This window comes from Sitophilus oryzae, unplaced genomic scaffold, assembly GCF_002938485.1.
Source record: "Sitophilus oryzae breed Bouriz unplaced genomic scaffold, Soryzae_2.0 scaffold_1496_pilon_pilon, whole genome shotgun sequence".
Taxonomy (NCBI): Eukaryota; Metazoa; Arthropoda; class Insecta; order Coleoptera; family Curculionidae; genus Sitophilus; species Sitophilus oryzae.
Window position 1 is genome coordinate 161,323 of NW_022146165.1, and position 26,472 is coordinate 187,794.

General features: G+C 31.5%; 1 protein-coding gene across 4 annotated transcripts in view; it reads left to right on the forward strand.

The window, feature by feature from the left end:
* The window catches only part of LOC115877644, a 41,649-nt gene extending 21,202 nt beyond the window's left edge, over positions 1-20,447 (forward strand). For all 4 annotated transcript variants that reach the window (XM_030893886.1, XM_030893888.1, XM_030893887.1 and 1 more), the window contains 10 exons: positions 1,042-1,194; positions 1,248-1,397; positions 2,850-3,025; positions 4,194-4,335; positions 4,389-4,543; positions 9,693-9,841; positions 9,898-10,087; positions 10,139-10,296; positions 19,757-19,931; positions 19,994-20,447. In XM_030893886.1, coding sequence (XP_030749746.1) covers positions 1,042-1,194; positions 1,248-1,397; positions 2,850-3,025; positions 4,194-4,335; positions 4,389-4,543; positions 9,693-9,841; positions 9,898-10,087; positions 10,139-10,296; positions 19,757-19,931; positions 19,994-20,074 — 1,529 coding nt within the window. In that variant the 3' untranslated portion in view covers positions 20,075-20,447. The remainder of the gene's footprint in view (positions 1-1,041; positions 1,195-1,247; positions 1,398-2,849; positions 3,026-4,193; positions 4,336-4,388; positions 4,544-9,692; positions 9,842-9,897; positions 10,088-10,138; positions 10,297-19,756; positions 19,932-19,993) is intronic.
* Positions 20,448-26,472: the final 6,025 nt, after the last annotated feature.

A 26,472-nucleotide genomic window follows, 5' to 3' on the forward strand; every position in this document is an offset into this window, starting at 1 on the left:
TCTTAGAAATTATGGATAGTTCATTTCATTCGGATAATTAAAAAAGTCCAATCATTTGCCATCCTAGAATTCCTGCGTAAACATTTACCGACCAATGGTCTTGGTGCTAAACTACTTGCATCAAGGGCAGAATTGGAGCAGTAGTGCATATTGTTAAGATTCGCACCTTCGTTCGGTGCTATATGAAAAGTGACCCAAACGACATAAACTTTATAATACAATAATAAATAACACAAACAAGAGGTAAAACACGAAAACAAGTGAAATCAAGGACGAACTTGGATTAATAACTAAATGACGTTATATGAATAAAGACCTAGTTTCCGACCATACGAAATTCGGCGGTTTTTTCTGTTAAAAACAATATGGCGGCACAATATTCCTAGAAATTTTAATAAAATTATTGATACTCCGACTTTCGGACATTTTAATCTGAATCTACCTACGTATAATTAACCAAGAAATTCGTAAAAATTATATGGATGGATGATAGTGTTACATAAACACGTTTAAATAATTATGACGTCATTTTTTTTAAGAAAACGCCCGAAATTCGGATGCATGAAAACTGAACTTAAACGTTTTGATATTTTGACGTAACCAATTTACCTCTTTTTGTTTCCTAGCCTACTACTATAATTTTTAGACCATATAATCCTAAGCGGTAGCCTAACATGATTTGTTCTCTTAATATCTCCGGTTAGAAAACAGATAGAAAGTTGCGGTTTGCGCTGATATTTTGGAAATTTTGTGCTCTATTTAACTGTGCAAAAAGAAATATAGACTCCTATTTATTTTTTTTACGCAAAAGCGCAATATCTGTTATGATGTCAAACAGCGCCCTCTAGCTACCACGAAAAAAATTGTGGAAACAAAATTTATACTGGAGATCATTAAGGAAGAAAAGCTCTTTTAAACGAGCCCTAGTCTGTTTAAATCGCGCAACCTAAAGGTATGGCCTTGAATTGTTACTCCCAACGCGCTTAAAGAAGTTTCACTTCAATAACAAAGTAAAATAATTACTGAAAGTTCAAATTTTAGGTGAAAATTTAGGTGATGTAAATCCTATGGAACTACTTTCTGGATTAGGGACACTTGTAAACACTTTTCAGGGTGGTAACGGAGAAGAAGGTAGTGGTCCTGCAGCTCTGTTGCAAGGTCTTGGAACACTCATGAATAGTGGCAATAATAAAGGTGCCCTGTAATTAATTTTCAAATTGTAATAGATAATAATAATATAATTTCAGAAGGAAACAATGCCGGCGCTTTACTTCAAGGTTTAGGTACGCTTTTGACAAATGACAAAGAAGGAGACAATGAAAATAATGGTGGAGCTGCTCTACTCCAAGGTTTAGGTTCGGTGATAGCAGCTGCTGCAACAAATGGCCAAGGAAAAGGTGAATGCCAATTATTATGCACGACACAGAGTATTGTAACTAAACGATTAGATTTTTACAAATTGTAAGTTTTGGTTTCATTGACGGGCTATTAGAACTACAATTTAAAAATATTTTTACAAATACAGAGTGTCCCAAATAAGTAAAAAATATTATAGGTAGTTGTATTTTTTAAATGGAATATTCTATATATTATTCAATTTTTAGATTCTACGATTGAAATAAAGGCAAATTTGACTAAGGTTTATCACACTTAAACCTTGGCGTTTTTGAAATATTTTCAATTTTATTAAATTGCAGTAAAAATTTTAAGGCTTCATTTCTCCAAGGGTATCAAAGTTTTTAATACTTAATATTTACTGAAGTTTATTTCTTGATTAGATATTGTGTTGCAATAATAAACAAAATACTACCTTATACAGAGTGCCTAAAAATTTATATTAAATAATTACTCGCTTTAAACGGCAATAACTTGTTTAATTTAAATGAAACACCCAGTATATTTTACGAGAATCAGATGCACAATTTTATTATACCATTTTTTACCTGTCTCTTCAAGTTTTCGTATAAAATGCATTTTCTCATAATTTAGACCTCATTTATTCATGGAATATTGACATTTTAGATTATGTTTAAAAATGTAACAAATTTTCCAAAAATACAAATACTAATATTGTTGATATAGTTAGCATATTTCATTAAAAAATAAAAAAGCTGTTTAAATATTGTTTGTTATAGAGAATCAATTAATATGATCAAGTATGATTAAGTATTCAAATTCAAACTACAATAGTAATTGGCTACGTTGATTAGTAATAATACGAACACTTGAAGAGATAGGTAAAAAATGGCATAATACAATTTGATAGACAATTAAATTGTGCATTTGATTCATGTAAATAAAATATACAGGATGTTATACCATTACCTATACCATTTAAATTAAAAAAGTTATTTCCGTTTAAAGCAAGTAATTATTTAATATACATTTTTAGACACTCGTATAAGGTAGTATTATATATTTTTATTATTGCAACACAATATTTAATCAATAAATATTCTTCAGTAAGTATTTAGTATTAAAACCTTTAATACCCTTGGAGAAATGAAGCCTTAATGTTTTTACTGCAATTTCACAAAATTGAAAATATTTCAGAAACGGTAAGGTTTAAGTGTAATAAACTTTAATCAAATTTATCTTTATTTCAATCGTAGAATCTAAAAATAGAATAATATACAGGGTGCTTGTTCCATTTCAAAAAAATACTATATTTTTTACTTATTTGGGACAGTCTGTATGTTAATTATTTTTAAATTGTAGCTCTAATAGTCCTTCAACGAACCCAAAACTTGCAATTTGTAAAAATCTAACCATTTAGCAATACTCCGTATCGTATGTGATGAATAACCCTGTATATATTCATGGAAACTAAAGTTGCAGTTTTATTTTAGGACAAGACAATTCTGTACTAGATGGCTTGAGTTCTTTGTTGGGTGGTCAAAATGGACAAGGAGGAATAAATCCTGAAATGATAGGAAACGTCATAAATATGTTTGCTAATACACAACAAGCTAAGGTTCCTAAACATAAAAAAGGCGCAAGTTCCAAAGTAAAGAAGAATAAAAAGGTATACTTACTAGAGATTAGCAAAACTGCGATTGCGATTTTATAGGTATACCTATAATAATTATAGTCTGTGTATGTTCAATTACCTATGACAATTATTGTCTGTGTATGTTCCTATAACTTAACAGTTAAAAAAATTAATGTTTCCATTTGAAAAATTGAGATATGATCAAAAATACGATTTGGGCTTCTCGTAATCGACCAGGACAACACACAAGAAACAATAGACAATTAAATCTTTTTTTTTCCGAGGATCCTTGATTAAAAATTAATTTTTTTAACACAACCATGGCACTCTGAAATTTAAAATACGATTTTTTAAGCGTAAATGTCAAAAGTTGACATATGATATGCCATTCAGATATTATACATATATCATGATATTCAGAGTGTCATTTTCTATTGAACAAAGTAAAAAAATACCGGGGTGCCGTTTAAAAATCAAAAGTTGTAGTCATTTCCGGTGAAATAGGAAGTGATCGATACGAAGTGAATATACGAATTAAATACGTCAATCAATCCTAATTTATGTCATATGCTAACATCCCAAATCTCGATATTTATCAGTTATAAATAAGTTAATAAGGGCGAACTACTCTTGAGAAACACCCGGTATATTATGATCTGGCCCTAGAAAATAATACCTTCTTTATAAATAAATAAAAGCAGAGAAAAAATTTAATCGCAGTTTGTTATAAAATGCTTCAATGGATCACAAAATTACATCTGCAAAAAAATTCCAAATCGCAGATAGAGTGTTATCACGGTCCTAATTTACGAAATCACAATCGCAGTAAAATCGCATATTACAACAAAATCTCAACTCGCAACTATAGTAATATTGGTTGCCTTAATTAAAACTCGCAAATGGAAGAAATCGCAGCCGCAATTTCTTATGAGAGCCAATCGCAGATTGCGAATGCGACTTTAAAATTGCTGCGATTCAATCGCAGTTTACGATTTGTTACTCAACTCTAATACTTACAATATAAAATAAATTGAAGTAGAACTAACTCACAATTGAGGGGTTAGAAGCTTTGGTGTTACAACAAAATAAAACACGTATTCATCACAATACACTAAAACACACATATTAGCATCATCAGTTTTGGTGTATTATGGTGAATAAGTATTTTATTTTGCCCAAAACTAACTCACATTTATTATAGGCGAAATCAAAGAAAGATGCCGAATTTGATTTAAGCGATGCAATAAATTTCGCAAGTTCGCTTTTGAGCAAAGGAAAAAGTACTGGGTCTTCATTTATGGATTACATACCAACTATTATGAATACCATTAATGCTTTTACTGGTAAGTTATTCTCAGTGGATCGTTTTAGCACTAAGAACATTAATTTTTTCTAGGACCAGAAGCACAAGAAAGAGCTGACAGTCATTCGGGACATAAAGGAACCATCCCCGCTATAATTGAGAAATTTCATCTGTTTTTTGATAACTTTTTACATTCTGATATGGCCAAAAAGATTTTGAATTATATTGGAAGCGAGAAGGCATTCAAAGTAAAATATTCTAATACTTTTTGAGCATAAACATACATAAAAAATGTCTATACCGGGTGTTGCATCGTCGATCGGGACATAGGAAATCCCATGTAAATTTTAATGGGGTCCATTATTGGCTTCCCTAATTATTTTAGAGAATAATTCTATTTAGGTTTATTGAAGAGCACTAAAAACCCACATTCAAAATAATAACTTTAGATATTTTTGATTAGCCCGTTTACGAGTTATCGACGATTTCTTTTTAAATATTTCACCTTTCTTATGGCCCTGTATTTACTTATGAGTACCAGTCAAGGTAAAAGATAACTGTCAAATGAAGTTGTCATTTCAGAAATGTATCTATTTAGTGCTTTATTATTCTTATTAAAAACTCATACCTACATCGAAAATATTAGGCATGAATTACACTACCGAAGAAAAAGTATTGATGATTAAATGGTATTATCAAGGAAATAGTTATCAAAAGGTGTCGGACATGTTTGCTGCTCTGTATCCGAATAGACCGATACCTGGAAAATCTACAATCGCAAGGAATATCCAGAGATTTGAGACCAAAGGTACCCTAATAAATAACTGCAGATGTGAAGCAAGGCAGGAACAAAGAGAAGATGCAGGAAATGTTCCCGACTTGGAAGTTTTATTGTGCGTGGAAGAGAACGATGGAAAGATCAGCACAAGAAAACTTGAGGATGAAATAGGAATAGATCACACTATAGCGTTTCGAATTTTGAAACGTCATAAATACTATTCCTTCAGATATGAAAAGCACCAAGAGCTACGAGATGGGGAGGAAATACGGCGGCAGGCGTTTTGTTTTGATATGATGAAAAGAGCAAACACGGATAGGGAATTTTTAAAAGGCATATGTTTCACTGATGAATGCACGTTTACCTTAAATAATGAAACCAATGTTCAAAATTATCGATATTGGAACAAAGAAAACCAACACAGGTTTGTCGAAACAAGGACGCAATATCCACAGAAAGTAAATGTTAGGCAGGGATATGCGGACACAATATTATCGGGCCATTAATTCTTACGTAATTACGTATTTCTTAAATTTAAATGCAGAATATTATTTGGAACTACTCGAAAATCATATTTTACCTGCTTTACATGATCCCGCTAGGGTAAATCAGGAAGTTTGGTACCAAATAGATGGCTGCCCGGCACATAGTACCCTGGCTGTTCGGGAATATTTAGACAATAGTTTTAACGGAAACGTTATTGGCCTAAATCATACAGTAAATTGGCCAGCAAGGTCTCCTAATATTTCGCCAAAGGATTTCTTTCTCTGGGGCCATTTAAAAAACAGAATATACAAGGACAACAAATACCCAAATCTAGACGAGTTAAAAAATGCTATTTCTGCCGAATGCAGTAGAATTTCAGTTTACCAACTAGCGAATGTAAGAAGAGAATTTTATGATCGCCTGGGTTATTGTCTAGCAGTCGATGGAGGAATATTTGAACATCTTCTTAAATCCTAAAGTTATTGAATATTGTAATAATACTATAATTAACCTTGTAATTGATTACTTTATTTTACTTTAATTCATATTAATTTGTATTTATAAATACATCTTTAAGATTTCCGATGTAGGAATGAGTTTTCAATAATAATAAAGCACTAAATATGTAAATTTCTGAAATGACAACTTCATTTGACAGTTATCTCTTACCTTGACTGGTGCTCATAAGTAAATACAGGGCCATAAGAAAGGAGAAATATTTAAAAAGAAATCGGCGATAGCTCGTAAACGAGCTAATCAAAAATATATAAAGTTATTCTTTTGAATGTGGGTTTTAGTGCTCTTCAATAAACCTAAATAGAATTATTCTCTAAAATAATTAGGGAAGCCAATAATTGACCCCATTAAAATTTACATGGGATTTCCTATGTCCCGTCCGACGATGCAACACCCGGTACATATGTGGCGGATTCAAGAAAATTCTACAAAATAAAATAGTTATTTTTTGTAAACACTGCTGGGCGTTAATCCAACGCAAACTACTTGTCAGCAGTTAAGTTTATTGATAAACAAATTTGCCTAACGAAGACCCTTAAATGTTCGAACTAAAGAACATAAAGATTATTTAAGAAAGGGCGATTTGCACAAATCTAAGATTTGTCAGCATTCATGGGACACGGGGCACAGAACAGATTTTAACAAAGTCAAAATTATAATGATAGAAGCGATAGCCTCTAAAAGAAAAATAAAAGAGGTTTTTTTAATACAATCCATTAAAAATAAATGTATTGTTTATGCATCTGTATATGTTAGTAATGTATGGCAATCGCTTCTTTGATTTTAAAGAAAAATTTTAAAAAACATAAATAAATATTACGTATGTAAAGATTAAAAACAAATTAAAAATAATCATACCGAAAGTTTGAGGCTCTTTGGTTTTACCTTATTAAGTAATTGAGGCAGTAAATGTTAATTTTGAAGTTTAACTTGGTATAATATAATTTTGTGTCATATTAACAGAACGTAAACGGTTTTTGTAGACGTATCTGTTTTAAAAAATTGATCAAGTGCGAGTCGGACCAGGGGCGTAGATAGGTGTATGCTATGGGGGTGGTACTATGATTAAGTCGCAAAAAAAATCACCGTCGGAATTTTTTTGTCGAATTAAAACGACGGCGATTTTTTTGTCTTCAAAAAGATATAAAAACATAACACAAAAATTAAAATATAGATTTGTAAATAACATAAACAAAAATGAAACAACGACGTTTATTAGTTAATTTTCTATAAACTATAAATAAAAAACTCTAAACTATCAAAAAAAACTATAAAAACTATAAACTATAAATAAAACTACAAAACAAAATCAAGTTTTCTAGTACGCTGTTTGGAAAACCTATCAATAACAGCATCAACATTTTTTTCAATATCTTTATGGATATTGATTAGAGTTAACCCACTAATCTGTCCTGGCCAATAAGAACACTTTGTGTGCTTTTAATTAGGTCGAACATATTATAAACGATAAATCAACATAATTAAAAGCATACAAAGTGTTCTTATATGTCGGATATTAATTAAAAAAAATCCTTTCATAGTCAATGACTATTTCAATTCTCGTATCTCGTCAAGCGTCAGGGGGGGGGAGGTACTGTCCCCCCAGTACCCCCCCCCCTTATCTACGCCCTTGAGTCGGACTCGCGCACGAAGGGTTTCGTACCATTCATTATCTATACAACATTAGACAGTATACAGGGTGGTCCGAACTGTATTCCGGAAACTTCGGCAGCATATTTTGAAGATAGAAATAAGTAAAAAAGTTCGTATAAATGTATGTCCTAAAATACCCAGTTTCAGAGATACAGGGTGTAGAAGTTTCAGTTTTATTTCGATTTTTTCCAAATAATTTCTGAATTATCCTTAATATTTATTATATAGGATTAAAATTAGTGTCTAAGAGTTCCTTGACATGAGAAATGAGAAGAGAGATTTTGATGTCAGAAAGAGATTTTGATGTCAATATGACTCCTACTGGTAGAGGGCGCCACTTACGTGAGTTTTAACTGTTTTGAAGCGTAATAACTTTTTGTCCGTACCTGTATAAAACTTCCGAGGGAAAAAATATACATCTCTGTGACTTTTTGCGTAGAAAATATCTCTTTGTAAAACTCGCTACGAGCAACCGTTCTCAAGATATTTAGAATGGAAATAGTCAATACATATGTCATTATTGACGAACAATATAAACACTAATTTTTTAAATTAATAACTAATTTTTTTTAAATTAATCATAAATTTTTCTGCAAAAAAATGATGATAAAATAGTTTTTGTTGAACTTTTGGCACAAAAACTTTCAAATTTATGATCTCAATCTAATAACTATTTAGTCAACATGTTTAATTTATGTCAATGATGACAGGTATTGATAATTTCGATTCTAAATATCTTGAAAACCAATACTCGTAGCGATTTTTACCAAGAAACATTATTTACATAAAATACGTCGTAAATGTATATTTTTTTACTCAGTGTTTTATACAGTTACGGACGGAAAGTTATTACTATTCAAACCAGTTTAAAATTATGTAGGTGGCGCCCTCTACTAGTAGGAGTCATATTGACATCAAAATCAAATTTCTCATGTCAAAAATCTCCCAGACACCAATTTTTAGCCAAATATTGACGTTACTGCAGAAATTATTTGGAAAAAATCGAAAAAAAAATGAAACTTCTAGAATCCTGTATCTCTGAAACTAAGCATTTTAGGACATACATTTATACGAACTTTTCTATTTATTTTTAACTGCAGAATATGCTGCCGAAGTTTCCGGAATACAGTTCGGACCACCCTGTATATTATTATAGACTATTCCGATTAAGCTGAAATTTTGAATGCGCGTATAAGTAATTAGAAAAAAATGAAGAAACACATTACTAAAAATTATATTAATCAATAATAAATACGTAAAAAGTATAAATAAATATGTAAAAATATGTAAAAATTAAAAAAAAAACGATTAAAAAAAGTTGCCTTGACTAGGATTCGAACTTGCCTTACTACAGCTCCAACGTTATAGCAGCGTAAAGTCCTAACGCTTTAACCACGCGGCCAACGAGGACTTAAAAGATTCTATGTAAAATTCTTACTTAAAAGATAATGTTTTGTGAAAGTACTTTTTTATTTATAAACATTTATTTAATTCTGTTTTTAGTATTTGTTCTTATAGCGGCAACATAGATACATTATCTGTAAAAATTTCAACTGTCTAGCTGTAACGGTTCATAAGATAGACCTTTGTGACAGACGGACAGATGGACGGACGAACGGACGGACAGCGAAGTCTAGTAATAGGGTTCCCGTTTTTTACCTTTTGGGTACGGAACCCTAAAAACTAAAGTGTTCACGAATAGTTGCATTTAAATATTTTAAATAGTTTTTTTCCTTATTCTTTGTATTTTTTTGCTTCCGACGACGGAAAGAGATATATTTCCAAGTTCGTTAGGCAAATTTGTTTATCAGTAAACTTAACTGCTGACAAGTAGTTTCCGTTGGATTAACGCAGAAGTATTTACAAAAATAACTATTTTATTTTGTAGATTTTCTTTCAGTGGCGAAATACTCATATAGAATTTTTTTGGAGAAATAAACATAAATAGCAAAATCATTTTTAAGGTTTTCCACGATAAAGATGGTAAATTCAGCACGGACAAATTCCAAAGTTTAATCGAAAACCATTCATTTAGAAAACATTGGATTAGTCAACTTACGGGAAGATTGATAGATTTCTTAAAGTTTATAGCTGATGAAAAAACTCAAAATCAGTAAGTTGTATATTTTAAGTTTGTCTAGTTTATTAATATAACTTTATGTTCTTTAGGTATATTTTTAGTGGACTTTCCTTCATAAACGCTTTTCTTAAAAGCAACGGATTTCCAAACAACGCTCTTATTAACATAAAAGATCCTGTCGTATCGATAACAAACTTCGTGAATTACAGCGCGAAAAAATTCTTAGATACAGAGGTAGACTCGAAGGAGTATGTCAAGCCAGCAGTCCTATATATTAAGGTAATATAATATTGGAGGTAAAAAGTAAATATGCTCAATAAAAATTTATAGGATATATTGAAAATGGCAAAGAAAGCTATCAATATTAAACGAGAGCCGAAAGAATTGACAGACAGACTAACCGATACAATAAATATGGACTTTATAGAACCGATAACACGAGTAAATAGGGCATACAGATTTGCTAAATCTCAGCCATCTTGTGATAGGTATGTTACCTTTAATTTATTTTTATTTATATGAACCTTCAATGTAGCTCTTTCTCAATATTTTATTATCGCCTAATATAATGAAACATAGGATATACAGGGTGTCCTTTTTCTCTATAGGCATAGAGCTATTACGTATTTTTGGAGTCAAAATAAGTTCATTGGATATAATTTACCTCTATACAGATGTACTTCGTTTGTCCGTTAAATGGCATCAAACTTAAATATATATCTTAAAAAATAAACACATTGTTTGAGATATTTTAAGAACAGACGATAGACGAATAAAAAAATAAATAGACGAATAATAAAATCGCATAGACGAATCAAATCAACGCATTAGCGCATAGGAGGCTTAAGCTATACTTTTTTGTCTATAATAAAAATGTTTTATACCGACACGTAATAACTAAGTAATATCGTTTTGTGGCACAAAACCTGTCCGAGATGTTTTTTGTCCGAGAATACCGAAATTTAATTTAGCTCTGCGCCGCAGCACGCTGATGATGAGTCGTTTACGGCACGGCACAGCGGATAAAGAATACTGTGGCCGTAGTTCTGCCACATATTAGGTATCCTATAAATATACAGATAAAAATCTTGTTCCTAATTCGTGGTACGAAAATTGTTTTTTATGACGATGTGCAAACGAGTCAAATTTCCTGTGCGCAAAAATAAACTTGCGTAAAATAACAATTAACAGCGTAATAGAGAGATATCGCTAAACCGAATAGCGTGCATGGACGTTAATAAGGCCAGGGGTTATTTCCTTTACGTGAGGTGGTATTAACTCTCTTCATTTATAGTTATCGGATTGGAAAGAATTCTGATCGTGTCGCGTCCGCTATTTAAACTTAACCTAACTTTGAATTTAAAACTTTGAAATTGTTTTGTTTACTAGGTATTTTAAAACTAAAGGGCTAAAGTGCTTATTTCCAGTGCTTTATTGTTCAACGTCTGCCAGTGGGTTTAGGGCAACAAGCAACAAATTCTCTTAGAAGGGCTAAAGCTTGATTTTCATGCGTCCGTTATCCGTTGATACGATGGTCCGATATTAATTTTATTGGTTGACTTTAAGGACTTCAATTGGTTAGAAACGGTTAACCAATCCAAGTCTTTACATTCAACCAATAAAATTAATATCGTCAGACAACGGATACGTAATCAAGCACCGTCATCTGCTGTAAACCTAAAAGACTCTTTTATAGGTTCTTTAGTATTGGAAGAGGTGGAATCCATATTTTTGGGCCATATTTATTTAATTAAAACTAATCCCAGCTACTTAAATATCAAACTACCTAATAAAACTAAACAATAAAACAATTCAAACATAACCTAAAATAAAAGATCTCGCCGGCCGGCTCCGGTTGTCAAATACCCGCACATGCCCATTTAAGCAATTTTTAAACGTTATCAGAGGTTATTTAGAAAGAGCGCTTGGTGTAATTGATCCGCAAATTACGTCAGACGGTAACGTTATTAGCGGGTGTTGCGTTAAAAATTGACTCGCGCCTTTACTCGCGCATATCGTAACCGTGATAAGGTACGCGTAAATACTGGATGACGCTATTCGGTTTTCCGATATCTCTCTAATAACTGTGTCGGTAAGGCGCTGTGCACAATTTTAGAGGCCATAAGTGGGCGTGCTATGTGCGCAAACTAGTCACCTAACTAGTGCCCGATTCTGAAAATTGGAACCACGAAAAACCATAAAGAAAAAACAAAGATTATAATCTGCATAATCTGTGGTTCTGCTTTCAGTCGACAGAGTGAGTGGTTGCCTGAGACAGTGTTGCCAGAACTACTGGTTAATCCGTAGATTACGGATTTTGGGTATAGTGCGTTAATAATACAGATTTTCTGTCATTAACCAATTTAATATAATACTATATAATTAAACAAAGAATGGCGTCAGAGTTGGGTTGGAAATAAAGATCGCTGTTATTTTATCTGTAAAATAGTATGATAAATGTCAATAATCGTCATTTCCAAGCCAACTAAACGACTTTTTTTAGATCAGACATATTCAGTATCTATAAAAGAAATTTTATTATTTTTTTTATTCTATGTTTAAAAAGAATAAATTTTCAATACATAAACGCGGATATTTCATCCAAAGACATTTTCGTCAAACTCTTGTCTATACATATATGATCAAACGTACTACAGAGATATTACATAGTTTAATATGGCAACGCTGTCGCTTCAGATCCACACCGTCTTCGATATGCCTTCGCTGGCCGAATTAGACAAAATAAGTGTTTTATGGGTTGACCGCAGAACAATTGGTGTCACCACCATAGGGCACTTGGGACCAAATACGTTTAAATAATATATACGACGGCCTCCCCATAAGAGCTATGAGAGGATTTACGTCCCAATATTGAAGGAGGCAGAAAATCGAGTCGAATGTTTCAAAACATAGGTTCATCCTTGTTTAGTCAAACCTCCTACAAGGATAGACTTATTTAGGAAATGCATTGAAGTTCTATAGCCATCCTTCAACATCGGGACAGGAATTTAAGCGGTACCCTCCGTATACTTTATTTTAAACTTATTTGCTTGGGACGTAAGGGGAAATCAAATCAGCCTTGTTACGAATTTGTCCATGAGGTTGCGTATCTTCCCAACTCTTTCAATCAACGGTAATATGTTCTTTTTTAATTTCAAATCGATGAGTTTAAAAAAAAAGATGCAAAAAGAAAAAAATTCTAAATATACCCACCAATTAAACATCACTTTTCCAAGTCGTTGCTTCATTTTTTCCCAAATTTAGTTAACAGTAGTAGGTAGTGTTATTTGCTAATATGCGGATAGCGTTCTTTCGTAGTAGTAGTCCTACTCCCATAAAATGTCATTATTCTTCGGTTTTTCTTTTTTAAGATAAAAATAAGAACATTTTTTTTTCTTCCATCTTTGTACTGCATCTCCCTAATAGTTAACTTTTGATCCCGTATTTCTTATGCAGTCTTAGCTTTATTATACGGACTTAGACGTTGTGCAACTTAGTTTATGTAGAAATTCTTTAAACTGAGAATTTCCAATAAAATTAATATCAATATTGACATTGTAAACTAAATCTAAAAGTGCTTTTATATAATGTCAAATTATTTACTTTGGCAACTCAATGTATAATCAACTGACTCTTGGCTCATAATTCAGTGAACTGTTTGACGCCATTGTTATGAATAACTTCAACATTTCAAAATTTCTCCTTAATTTCGGAAACAGCTATACTGTGCCACTTAGAAATGATATCATAAAATAGTGTATTTAACTTGTTTTATTATATTTTTAAATTCGTGAAGGGAAATCAATAACTTGATCAATAATTACCTTGATTAGTAGGTATTTTCTCAGAGTAAATCACGAACCAGTCTGAGCCAATCAGTAGTTTCAAGTTTCAGTAATGGTCACAAGCTAACAAATTCAGAACTATAATAATTATAAATAATTTGTTATCTAGAATATTTTTAATTATAGTTTATACAACGATTGGCTTTATTCTTAGGTTAGTTTGAAATAGCCTCAATCATCCTTAATTATTTTAAAAACATGTAACCTATAAGAAAATTTAATATATTTTTAAATTAAAAATAAAACTATAATTGACACCAGCAAACTAGACTTTTTTAAAAAAACTGAAAGAATAAGCTGATAGTGTGCATTCGTGGTAGTAATATACTCATAAAATTTCATTATTCTATAGCTTTCCGTTTTTAAAATATAAAATAAGAACGTTATTTTTCTCCTATATTTGTAAATGACAAAAAAGTAATTTCATCGTAAATCTTCACAACTATAACTGAACTGAAACTATCTGAAAAAATGTATATTATATAGTTAAATATATAAATTTATAACTAGGCTACAAATATTGGTAAATGAAATTATAAGATCATATCAAATAAAATTTTAGTCACGTGATTAAGCCAAGCTTGATCGGCACAGCGTTGCTCATCTTGTACACTTCGTACTAAAAAAGGTTCTAAGAAGAACAATGTTCGACTGCTAGGTCTGCTAGTTAAACCATAGGTAAAAGAAAATAATCTACTATTAAGATAGATATGAAACTTAATAGTAAAATTTTGGGTCAAAGCGCCCCTCCGTGTTTTTAGTAGAGACTACGTTTAACTCAGCGCCTTCGCCTTTTTTGCTGTAAATGTTTTTTATGTTTATATTTGAATTCACAGGATTTATTTTTAAAGTTACACTGATATATTAGTATATCAGAGTAACTCAGGAGTAACTTTAATAAAACATAAGAATATATATATTTTACAGTTTATTTTTTTATTTATTTTACAGAGCTTCATGTAAATGATCGTAAGTCGACTGGCTGTCTAATGAATAGACAGAGATTTATAGATTTTAAAGCGAACGAAAAAAAAAATCAAACAACGAATACATACCATATATTTTTCTTTTATGTAAGATACATACCTTATCGTCTTTTGGAAACACGTGCATTTTTGCAGTTTTGTTAGTTTCTTTGCAAGATGCAACACAACAAGAAAACACCATTTTTACAGTTAATAAATAATAAAACTATTTCTGACTATGATATTTAAAATTTATATAGAAAAATAAAAAATAAACCGGTATTTGCAGACGCAGACCCAAATTCAATAAAAATCAAAATTTTTCTTGCGAAAATCGGGTTTATTTCACTGAAAAGGTATTTTTTTATTTATCTATGGATTTATCAGCAATCATTGTTAAGTTGACAATATACAGGGTATTTTCCAATTAGTCTAAAAAAATTGTGGTGTGATTCCTCATGTGTTCTTAAAACAATTTTTATATAACCATTGGGTCTAAAGTACTTCCTTTCTGATCTACAGGGTGTTAAAAATTAAAAAAAGTCGATTTTTTTGCTTAACATAAATGGCACACCACTGCTTTTTTAAAGAAAATATATTTTTTCTTGACTGGCTATCCTTTTTCAACAAAATTGATCTTTTGAGTTTTTCTTGTCGAGAAAAATATAAATATACTTATTAAGAGCCCGCCTTAATCCGTTTTCTAACGATTTTTTATTTTTTAGATTAGTTAGGAAACACCCTGTATATGCATATCACAGGCATCTAAATAAACTAGTAACCTCTAAAAATTATTTTTACTACCACTAGCAACATACCGTGTTTTTAGTATGTACTAAATTATTTTATCAAAATTTCACCATATAAGTTTCCAGGCAGTGATTTAAACCAAAATCTCGTAATACAAAACTAAAGTATCAAAACGAATGACAATGTCAGGAAATAAATAAATGTGGCAACTTGACATTTTTAACAGCAGAGCTACCCCCTAAATCCCCAGCGGGAAATTTAAATTCCAATTTCCAGTTTATTCCAGCCTAGGGTTGGCAACAATGAATTTAAAAATGGCACCCTCGATTACGTAACTAAAAGCACTTCTTATAGTGCCATACTCTATATAGAGCGTCGGCTACCTCTCGCATGTACTTATGATGTGTGTCATCAGTGTTTCACATGTACAAACTAAAAGCACAGATAGCTAAAAGTTTAATAGATATCAAATATATCTTGAGAGTAGCCTTATTTATAGAGTAGTAGAGAGAACGTAGTGACCGGCCGTAGCTCCAGCGTTAGTGTGTCGATCTGCGGAGCGGAAGGTACTGGGTTTGATCCCCAGCCAGTACGGTCGCTTTATTTATTTAAGTAAAAATTTTTATTTATCTAAATAGAGCGACCAACGAGCCGCCACCTCAAGGAAGACAATGGCACACCACCTTGAGTATATTTGCCTTGTACAGCCTCTCAAATAGTGCCGTTCGGATTCGGCAATAAACTGTAGATCCCGCGTACTTGTGAAACACTGATGACACATCACAAGTACATGCGAGAGGTAACCGACGCTCTATATAGAGTATGGCACTGTAAGAAGAAGAGAGAACGTTGGCAATTTTTCAGCATATAATTAAAACCGAAAAATAGCGGGACAAATAGTTATTTAAAGCTAATATAATGTACCGGGTGACAAGGAAATCGAGTTGATTGTTAAACAAGAAATATTTTCTGCATACATTCGCCAACAACCAATGCGAAATTAATTTGTAATTAAAATACATTATGTAAAATATTACAAATGTTATAATTAAGACAAAAGATTTAATTTAAATTATTATTTACTTAAACTTAAAAAAAAACATTTAAAAATGTATTATTTTCAAAAGAAGTTTTATAGAGAAGCATCTTAAAATTACCATCCTCGTGTTTACAAGGCGGGGCTTCTAAACGGAGGAGATGTTTCAATTAATTTTGAGAAATATTTAGTTCTTTAATTGGTATATTCGTTTTAATATTTTTATGTCACTTATTAACTACATATTTTTCTTCATTTTTAATTTAATATTATTATTTTACACTTTTAGTTTATAAATGTTTTGTGACACAATTTGGTGGAAAGAAAAATTATTGGAAAAATAAAAAATATACCGAAAATACACGGAGATATAGATGGAGTTGAAAGCAAAGTAGGGTTCTGTATACCAGGGGTGAATACAGGAATTTATTTTACGGGGGGGGGCAAATAAAAGGTAATGTAGAATATGCTTTTTAGATTTTTAGCCACCTTTAACCCGAAAACCTAATATTTAACCCAATTTATAGATATAAGGGGGGGTGGGGGTGAACTTGGCCTCATGTGCTCCCCCCTGTATCCGCGACTGCTGTATACTATGGATAAAAGAACACCTGCATATAAGGCCAGTATTACACTATCAAATTTCTTTGTCAAAGATTTTATTTTATCAAAGAATTTGACTGTGTAATATGTAGTTGGGGAGCACAACGTATAAAAATAGCTTCCCGTGGGAAACTTCATGAACAGAAGGTGCCAGTGGAGTTGTTTTATCAGAAAAATTATGTATTTTATTAATTTTTATGGTGACACCGTCAGATGTTGCGTTTGTTTGGAGTGCATTAAACAAAATCGCCGCCATAGCAATATAGACAATGTGCGCTATCGTCGCCGCTATTTAACCGATTTCAATTTTTTTAGCTTGTTAGAAGGGTAATGTAAAGAGGAAAACAATTAATTCTTGAAAGTATTGCGAAAAGATAATATTTTGGTTGCTGGTTGGATTTAAAGTGAAAAAAATTGAAAAATATTGTGTTATATTATTTTTACCAAAATAAAATATGGTCTACGTTATATGAGTTCATGTATTTAAAAAAATTTAAGTGATACATTTGCACATATACATATATTAATAAAATTATATCGGCATCATCACTATCAACTTCATCACTACCTTCGTCGGCAAAATCAGGCGGATACAAATTATCTCAAGTTGATTGGTCCGCATTACAACTACACATTTCTGTGCAAGACATATTGTTTGCTAAACATTTACATGGTGGTGAACATCGATTTTGAAGACACGAACATCTAACCAGTTGAAGAAGTGACTCTGGAGCACATGGTTCTTCACACATAACAGGGGTAAGCACTCCCTCTTCCAAATACCAGCCGTGTCCAACTGGATTAGGGATGACTGCATTTGGTTCATCATCTTTTGTCCACACAAAGGCTTGAAGATTAGCTCTCTTAATTGCGAGTACAAGGGAACCTCTCGTGGGGGGTAACTTATCTCCAAGGGCTTGTTTGGTAGTAAACATTGACCATCGCAATTCTGTAAGTGATTTTGTTAGAGTGCTTGCTTTATAAACTCGACAAATAAATATTTCTAGCTGATGCAAAACATCATCAGGTACTAAATCACTGGTACCAAGTTTCTGCAGGGCAGAAAGTTCTTCTTCACTCGCTGAAACAAATGCCTTCCAGTATGACAACTTTCCTTTTCCAAACAAACTTCGGTTGATGTCACAACCAGATATTGCATGGAACCCGGGCAGTGCTGAAGATTTTAGTGGTCCGAGTGAAATATATATGTTTTTAACTGATATTGCCTCGCCTGACGATTGGACAAAAAAGGTGTTTTCGGGAAGCCTTGCATAGCGCCTCACTAGCAAAACTAAAATATCTGTATCATTAGCAAATACCAGTAGTGTATCTGCACCTCTAACTTTCGCATTAATAACATGAAGTACAATTTTTGTGTCGGCTTCTTCTTGAGTATTTTTTAAACAATCCAACGAGCAGTGCGTCGCAGAAACTTCAGTGCGCCATGAAACAACATACTTTTTTGCTGATATCTTGGCATGACTTAGAATTGTATGTGCAAGATAGGTGGTTAATTCATCCTTGGTACGAGTATGTGACAACAACTTTTTCAAATTTATATTTGATATGTCAGTTGTGTCATATATTTTGTACTGTGTTGCGACACCGTCATGAAGCCTCTTATCCCTAGTAAGGTTTTTTATTGATTCGTCTAAGTACGTGTCGAAAATAACATGAAGTTCATAATATTGCCAGTATTTCCTTTGGATCTTTTGGGCGAAGAAATCTGCAAGATCTTTACAAGTTTTCACTGCGCTAGTTTTATCAAGAGCCTGCAATTCTCCCATTGCGTCTACAATTGCAACGCAGTTATTTGATTGGTGAACTTGAGCAGATGAAAAAGAATCTTTGGCAGTGGATTCCACTACAAACTTCAAGATTTGAATTAATTTACTTTTAGCTGGGCATTGATGCATTGTTCCGTCTAATGCAAACATGGATCTGGGCGCAGCTGACATTTCATACTTTCCTAAGGTTGTGCGTAGGTCTATTTCACGTTGAGATCGTGCGACAATGAGCAGGGACCGAGATATGCCACTTGATACATAATGAAGCGACGGCCATCTTGGATGACGTCATCATAGCCACACGCAACATCTGTAAAAGTGTCACCATTGACATTATTGGACTACATGTTTTTATCTATCGATTAGTACTACTAGTACCTTCCCTTCATTAACTTTCCCACGGGACACACAATGCTTCCGTACTAATGTGTGATTTTATAAAATATTGTATAACCAATGTCAAATTTTTCATCAAATATTTTTTATCAAATATTTTTTATTTGACAAAGAAATTTGATAGTGTAATACTGGCCTTATATGCAGATGTTCTTTTATCCATAGTATACAGCAGTGGCGGATACAGGGGGGGAGCCCATGGGGCCAAGCCCCCCCCCCCTAATATCTATAAATTGTGTTAAATATTAGGTTTTTGAATTAAAGATGGCGCTCTAAAAAGCATATTCTACATTACCTTTTATTTGGAACCCCCCTAAAATAAATTTCTGTATCAGCCCCTGATATACAGAACCCTACTTTGCTTTCAACTCCATCTATATCTCCGTGTATTTTTGGTATATTTGTTATTTTTCTAATATTTTTTCTTTCCACCAAATACCTTTAATAGAAGAAATACTTACCTATTTAAATTGTTGTACCCGAAAAAAACTGAAAGTTTTGAAAAATGTCCCATTATTACACCACTTTACCTTATAGAGATTTTTCACCGTATATTTTCTTTTCAGATACGTATTGTGTCTAATTAATCAAAATAATCTACTAAACTCTGGTAGTTTACCTGAACTGAATAAGGGTCTGACTAAAGGCAGCAGTTTAATAGCAGCATGGTTCATTAGTTCACGAACAGGTACTTCATATTGGGACCTCTATTCGGATGTTACCCAAGATCAAAATTGTCAGGTAAATTAAAATTATTCTACTATTCTTAATTCTGTCTTTTTAATATACTTATTGATTTTTAGAATCTCCACAATAAAAATTGTGACGGATTCCACGAAGAAGAAATCAAAGTTACCACGGAATATATACATACCGAACTATAAAGAAGCAAATGATATTCACTCCACTGATTTGTATCAGTTTGAAAATGCGACAAATTATAGTTGTGAAAGAGACTTAATAATTTTCTTCACTTTAACTTATTTATATGCATGGTTGTAGCTAGGGTCTAGTCACAAGGACTACCTATAAGTCCCTTTTCATATTATTTAATTATAATTCCATTTTGAGGGGGCTTTTAGGATACTCGAAATTCTAATCCTTCATTGGGCAATCTTTGTCCCTAGCTAGAGTATTCTTGTATACCGTCCAGTTTATTTTTATTTATGAATATGATTTTTTGCTTATCTTTATATGTCATTACTTTAACAAATGTGAAAGAAAATTGAAATATACTGATTATTAAGATAAACAAAACCCTAGATATTTTTCTTTAATACGTTATGATAATTTTATAAATATATCTAGAAATGAAAATGTCTCCTATTCTCAAATAAACTGATATACGTAATTTCTTATATAAATATAAATTCCGAAAAAAATATACATACAGGGTGGCGCTTCTTATAGGAGCCAGACTCTCCTAAAGGAACAACAGATTTTATCTCTTATTGTATATGTACTACTAAAAGTTTTAAACTGGATAGGGTGCACAAAAATGTTATATATGGACGTTGTGTTTGTATTAAACGGAATACCATAATATAAATTGGTTCTCAGATTCTGGAATGTAAATAAAAGTTAGGTTCGTGGAAGATGTTAATGCACAAAATTTCTTTTGGACATACATGAATTTTGCATTGAAATCCAAAATAATATACTAGATGCTTCATTTAATATTAAGATAGTCAAATTTTAACATAACATGTTCTGAATTAGTAACAAAAATTTAATATTAATTTTGCCTCACCCTGTATAACTTTTCTTGTCAAATTTAAATTTGATTTATGGTTTAATTTAGGTAGCTTTTATTCAAATTTAAAATTTATTCTTCATCTTTCGAAAAAAGTAAATATGTTAAGAACATCACATTCTAGACGCACATTTCTTTTATAATTCTGGCTTTAATTTTCATCTTAGTATTCGAAACGAAACTAATATGGCTGTTCCATTAAAACACACTTACATTATTAAACATACTTATCATTACAACACTTCGATATATTTACTATATACTTTGATATTCTACTCTTTTAAGAGACTGTAAAAGTTCAAATAGTTTTAAAATGTAGTCAAAATAAAACTATTATAGTCGCGTCTCAGAAGCGCTACACTGTATATTAAAAAATGTATTATTCAAACTAAAATGTAGGATGTTCTGACAACCTAAGAGTAAACAAAATACACAACTAGCCAGAATATCAATAGAAGCTAGATATAGAAAAAGTCAGTATTTTCACATAGCAAATTTAAATCCTTTATCTTTAAATAGAACTGAAGCAACTCAAATATAGTAGTACCTATACATATGCTACAAATTATTATATTTGTTTCATCATTGTGAAATAGAATTCATGTCAGAAATATTTAATACTATACAGGGTGCTACAAATTCGAGGTACGAGCATTTGTATCTCCGTATCTGTAAACCGTATTAGATACGAAGATGGTTAAATTGGGGCAAAATTGCGCTTTGTGATGTTCACCAAGATGCCATCGAAAAAGTTTTAAAAATTTCAAGGATTGCTGAGTTTTTTGGAAGAAACGGATTTTTTTGAAAATCAATTTTATTTTTTCCTGTTGTTACTTTTAAGAAAATCAAAAAACTAATTGCACATTCTCATAGCCACTTTATAAGGACTATCTGATAGTATTTTTATATTTTCAAATTAGCTGATAATTTGTAAGATACAGAGGCCAACTTAATTTTTTTAAATACGGACCTGCATTTTTTATTTCAGATTTTGAAAGAACTCGTCTCCAGAGTACAATGATATGCCACAATTAATATTTTTTTTTGTTTCGGACATTTGAACAATTAATTTAATTTCAAGTCCGGCTCTGTTTTTTTTTAATATTTAATCTATTCATCGTTAAAATATTGATAAGCTTTCAAACTGAACTATAACGTGGGGTAAAACATTGAATATGGAAAATCAAATGCAATAGAATTATAAAAAATAATATACAAATGAATACATTACTTCACGTCATTTGTAAAAGTGAAATCAATACCTCAACATTTACAATAAAGAGTACAAAATACATTCGGAAGTATAAGAAGAAAGTTCAAAGGGCTATAAATAAAATTGAACGAAAAATAAATTTGTGCAATATGGAGGTTGATAACCCTTTCGAATATGTAGAGCATTAGAAACTAGTTTGATAATTTAAACTAGTTTGATTAATAAGTAAATCTTCTATTATAATAACTACGATTAATATTACGCATATTATTAGATCGCACACTGAAATTTCAAATTCACAATAAAAAAAAGTTAAAAATAATATGTTTAAATTGCTGACCTAGATGTAATTTATTTGAATCTTCCAACTGGCTCGATTTTCCTTATTCAATGTTAATTAGCGCTGAACAATATTGTTGCGATGAATATAATAAGATTAAATAATTTAAAAAACCAGGGTCGGACTTGAAATTATTTTAAACAATAATTAAATAGTTTTGTTGTTGTTAAGGTACCCAAAACAAAAAAAAAGTATAAAGTGTGGCATATCATTGTACTCACGAGACCGAGTTCTTTCAAAATCTGAAATAAAAAATGCAGGTCCGTATTTAAAAAAAAATATGTTGGCCTCTGTATCTCACTAATTATCAGCTTACTTGAAAATCTAAAAATACCATCTGATAGCTCTAGTAAAGTGGCTATGAGAATGTGCAATTAGTTTTTTGATTTTCTTAAAAGTACCGAGAGGAGATAATAAAATTCATTTTCAAAAAAATCCGTTTTTTCCAAAAAACTCAGCAATCCGTGGAATATTTAAAACTTTTTTGATGGCATCTCGGTGAACATCCCAAAGCGCAACTTTGCCCCAATTTAACCATCTTCGTATGTATTTCTGTTTTCGAGATACCAATGCTCGTACCTCGAATTTGTAGCACCCTGTATATTAGTGTAATTTGATGATCGAAAAAACGGCGTCCAGGTGGCTTAGAAATGACGATCGATAACATTCCCCATATAATTTTACACATAAAACAACACTGATCTTCATTTCATAGCCATCACTAACGCCGTTTTTTTTTTCTCATCGAAGAGATGAGATCTGCGATCTTTCAACATGCTGAATATTTTTAACTGCACAAACCGCAGATGTAGGGGGAACTGTACTAGCAGTGGCGTAGCTATCATAGGGCAGTTCGGTTCAAAGCACCGTGGCTCCACAGGAACTTTGGACCCCGCAAAGCTCTTCAAAATATATTTAATAAAAAATATACATTACTTTGGTTTTGTTCTTTACTCAGAGGCCCCAAAAATATCTTGCACCAAGGCCCCCAGTTGTCAAGTTACGCCACTGTGTACTAGACTAATAGACTGATGAATTTATTTTCTATAAAATGTGAAGTGTAGTGTGAAAAGACCGCTATCGATTTGGTTTGGTTTGGTCTTAATATCTGAACTATGCGATTTAACATAAAGATCAAATCGTTGCGTGTAGGGCCCTTTTTCCAGTTGGCTTGGGCATGAAAATCTTTTATGTAATAGAAATGGCATGAAAATCTTTTAAAATAGTTCATATGGACTTAAAACTGAATCTATTAAAATGTAACTTGATACAATAGTGTGGCAGTTAAAATAATTAAAATGCCTTTTAGTGGAAAAAATACTTTATTTAAAATTGTACAGATATTATTTAAATAGGTACATAAAATTATTAATTTATATTTTAACATATTGTTTTCTTTACTCCCCTTCATAAGTATTTTTTTCAAAGTCAGAAAAGTCTAAATTTTTGCGACATTGGCAATATAAAAATCCAATTTTAAGGCCTAGGCATAATGTAAAGCACTTTTACGCCTAAGTACAAAAGTTTGAAAATATATTATTAAACAGACATAAAGTGATAAATTCAACGAGTGAAACCATAGTTTCTCGATATGTAATTACTTACTACAATTCATACGCAATAAACTTTTAGTCCTGTGATTAAACTTGATCGGCACAGAGTTACCCACTTTTATATATTTTCTTTTAATCAATATTTTCAGAAACAAAAATAAATTCATTATAAATATACATATAAACAGTTATTATTTACATAAACAAAACTTACCTTCTTAACAGCACAAAGGGACATAAAGACCCATTACTACCGCTTTCCCGTTCAAAATATTGTAATAAAGTGGCGATGAGTTTTTTACGGCTATTAAGCTATCTTGTAAAATACTAAACTAAAAGAGGTTCTAAAAAGAATAATGTTCGACTGCAAGGTCTGCTAGTAAACATTTTTAAGCTTAAAGGGTCACAACCAGGGTTGGAAAAAATCAAACAAATCAGATTTTTTTGATTTAAATCAGATTTTTTTGATTTTAATTCAAAACAATATTTAAATCGATTTTCCAAACGACTAGAACTTATTTCCAATTAAAGTCCTATCCTAAATAGCTAAATCTATACCCCGATACCGATAACATTAACAATTCTACGGGGTGTGTGCTTTTTTCACATCGGTCACCAATATATGTATATTCCGCAAAAAAAGTCGTTCGCTTCAGATCAAAAGAATTTTTTTTCAAACGTCTCAAAAGTATTAATTTTTGTCATTTTAACGCCTAGACATAAAAGTAAAGCACTGTTACGCCTAAGCACAAAAGTACAAAAATATATTATAAAACTGATAGTAAGTAGCAAATTCAACGAGTGTATAAATTGTTGCTCGATTACTGTTTGCATTATTTGCAATGTTTGAATTTGATTAAAAAATATTTCTAATGTTTAAAAAAATAGTATGTTCTATTCGGAGTAAAAATGTACTTTTTATGCCTCCCTGTAACGTCGGAATAGCTTTACGATGGTCCTTCAAAGGCTGTACCTTTATGTATCGTCAAAAAAGTATAATTTTAAATTTTTACTCCTAACTAAAACAATACACTATTGTTCGGAAATAGTCTTAAGTCGAGAATGAAATTAGTATGTATTATCTAATGTCAAAGTGTAAAGTACTTACTGCAAATCAAAATGTCGATAGGAATTATTATTAGTAGGAACATAATTTCTGACAACGATTGTAGATTCTCGGGAATGAAGATATAGTCTCTATTAATAAGAAGGATCTACCGTATGATCGAGAAAAAACGGCGTCAGCGATGGCTATGGAATGAAGATCGCTGTCATTTTATATGTAAATTTATATAGGAAATGTCATTGATTTTCATTTCCCAGCCAACTGGACGCCGTTTTTTTTCGATCATACGGTAGTTTTGCATTAGACTTTGCGAATGATATATTCGAACAGCGAATTTTTGTCACTTATACATAAATTTTAAAATCCCTGCGTTTAGCGGTCTAATAAATTCACACGAAATTAGTTCAAAAATCGACCCAACAATTAAATTGATGAATAGTTATTTTTATATATATAGTTTTATAACGTTTACAATTATTTTTCGATTTATTATCTATTATATCTGTTATAGTAATATTTTTTGTAGTTTTCTAGGACACATTTTTATAACTTTTACAGTTATTTTTTGATTTATTATAAAGTTTCAACAAAATATTTTTTTTTTATTTAAATCACATGATTAAAATTAAAAAAATCACTTGATTTAAATCACGATTTAAATCATGTTTTAAATCATTTGATTTATGTCATTTGATGATGATTTAAATCATTTGATTTAAATCATGCCAACCCTGATCGCAACACTATTTATTTAAACCAAAATCTCGTAATACAACGTAATACAAAACTAAAATGTCAAATCGAATGACAATGTCAGGAAATAAGCCGAATATGACCATGTGTGGCAACAATGAATTTAAAAATCGCACCCTCTATTACATAACTAAAAGTCTAATTGATATCAAATATAAATATTTTTTAGCCGACCATACCAACAGGTATGGTAGGCTATCAAGATCGGCAAAAAAAAGATTTTTTAATTTCACTCAAAATGAATTATTTGGGTCATATGACCTAAATACCAAATATTTTCATGGTGTCTGTCTGTCTGTCTGTCTGTCTGTCTGTCTGTCTGTCTGTCCGTCTGTAACGATAACTCAAAGACCGCTAAACCGATTTTAACCAAATTTGGCACAAAAATACTGTGGCACCCGAGAATCTGGCCATTAGTTTTTGGTGGGTGTGGGGGGTTGGTAAGGGGGTATGGAAGGGGATTAAAAATTTAATCGTAACTCCAAAATTACAGTAGCTAGCGAAACGCTGTTTTCAATTTAAGATTAGGAATAATATTTGCAACAAAATTTGTAATAACATCAAAATCAGTCAAAGTCGCAGTTTTAGAAATATTCCGTGTTTC